The sequence below is a fragment of the Sinocyclocheilus grahami genome, unplaced genomic scaffold, assembly GCF_001515645.1.
Source record: "Sinocyclocheilus grahami isolate Dianchi unplaced genomic scaffold, SAMN03320097.WGS_v1.1 scaffold367.1, whole genome shotgun sequence".
Classification (NCBI taxonomy): Eukaryota; Metazoa; Chordata; class Actinopteri; order Cypriniformes; family Cyprinidae; genus Sinocyclocheilus; species Sinocyclocheilus grahami.
In genome coordinates, this window is record NW_015505546.1 from 1,271,632 (window position 1) to 1,273,475 (window position 1,844).

At 35.8% G+C, this 1,844-nt stretch overlaps 1 protein-coding gene across 1 annotated transcript in view; it reads left to right on the forward strand.

Moving 5' to 3' along the window:
• Positions 1-506: 506 nt before the first annotated feature.
• The window catches only part of LOC107549263 (receptor-type tyrosine-protein phosphatase eta-like), a gene marked incomplete at its 3' end in the record, with an annotated part of 6,541 nt that continues 5,203 nt past the window's right edge, over positions 507-1,844 (forward strand). The window contains exons 1-4 of the mRNA XM_016230275.1: positions 507-605; positions 752-842; positions 1,407-1,480; positions 1,588-1,722. Coding sequence (XP_016085761.1) covers positions 507-605; positions 752-842; positions 1,407-1,480; positions 1,588-1,722 — 399 coding nt within the window. The remainder of the gene's footprint in view (positions 606-751; positions 843-1,406; positions 1,481-1,587; positions 1,723-1,844) is intronic.

Below are 1,844 nucleotides of genomic sequence, written 5' to 3' on the forward strand. Positions count from 1 at the left end.
GGAACGAGACACTGCGTCTTCTAGGTTTCTTGCCATGCTGCGGACGCAAGCTTCAGACGAAGAAGTGAATGATGTGTGCTCAAGGCGCCTATTTTATAGTCTATTTCAATGTATTCTTCAGACACGGGTCACGACGAGGCGTTCCCCCATAGCGACCCCTAGAGGATGCAGTGTCTCGTTCCCTACTCAGGGAACCATGGTTACATAAGTAACCTGAGACGATTCATTTTATTGAATGTTCAACATTTCTTTATTACTCTCTTTTCCAGACAAACCAAAAAACAATGCCCAGGCATCCTTGAACACACCATTAGGTAACTTTGTTTGAGATGTTTATAGTTTAATATTTATTTTACAAAACTTAAAATTGTTAATGAATTGCCTTTTTCTTTCTTTTTCCAGTAATAAAATGTAAGTACAATTTTATTATTAATCTATTAAATTTTAACGTTGAAACGTGATTCTTTACACTTTATTGTATGTTTTTGCATGTTTGTTTTTGTTTTATGGTACACCGTAATATTGCTTTGAGAATAGAAGATTATGAAGAGTACTTTAAGCAGAAACATAAGGATTCCAACTGTGGTTTTGCTGAAGAGTATGAGGTACACATGGGTAACACACACACATACACACACTTCCTCTGATAACATTATCAAATTGTTTAATCTGGACTTGTCACAGAAATGCATTTATATATTATAATAGTGTTATCAAAGTCTATATCTACAGAAGTGCTGTGTTGTTGCAGGAGTTGAAAACAGTTGGAACGGCACAGTCCAAAAACACTGCCCTGGCTATTGAAAACAAGCTGAAGAACCGTTACAGCAATGTGCTACCTTGTGAGTAGCCTGACTGTTGCATGTTGTACTAAAGTTTGCATGAGTTTTCCCCAATCACAGGCTTCAATCTGATTAGCTGACTGATAGATTGTACCTGGACTATTCACACTGAAATCACATTGCACAAAGTTAGATATATTTTCAGTTCATTTCCTGAGGCACACAGCCAAAGCACAACCAAAACATTTTATTTGTTTTCAAAACACGTTTTATTTGTTAACTGCTAGAGGGCCAAAAGTTTCATATTGTAGCTTTAAGGAAATTAAGAATAAATTATAAGAATAAGAATACATTATCTGTAGAAACACATGATTATAATGATTATCTAAACTAGACACAGGTGATAACAATCAGAAACCAAGAAAAAAACAGAAATTAATGAAAAGGAAATGTATACAGACAATATGTGACAAAACAATATCAAAATAAGCATTCTTGGAATATAACAGAACATGACAGGTATGATGGTACAATGTAACTTTATATACAAAACAGATGCATAATTTTAGTTCATAATTAATAACTACTTTCTGATACTAATTGCATCATGTTGGCCTTTATCAGATGATGCTTCAAGAGTGAAGTTATCAATGTGTGGCAGTCCCTTTGATGACTACATCAATGCCAACTACGTGCCAGTGAGTATATAAACGGAAGTGAAATTTCCTGAAATTTTTTTTTTAGTCATGTCTAAGTATGTTTTCACAATTTTCTAATTTCTGTTTTTTTTTTTTTTTTTGATCAGGGTTACAATTCAAGAAAAGAGTTTATAGCAGCTCAGGGTCCACTGCCCACCACAGTGAATGAATTCTGGAGAATGGTCTGGGAGAAGAATGTCCACACCATAGTGATGCTGACCAAATGCAACGAGATGGGACGAGTAAGTTTTCATTGGGTGTTTTATGTAGGGTTGGGTGATGTCTACCAAATTGGTATCGGATGATGTCTACAGTGAAACATTGTGATGGACGATGACATCCGGGGGGGGGGGGGGGGGGGAAT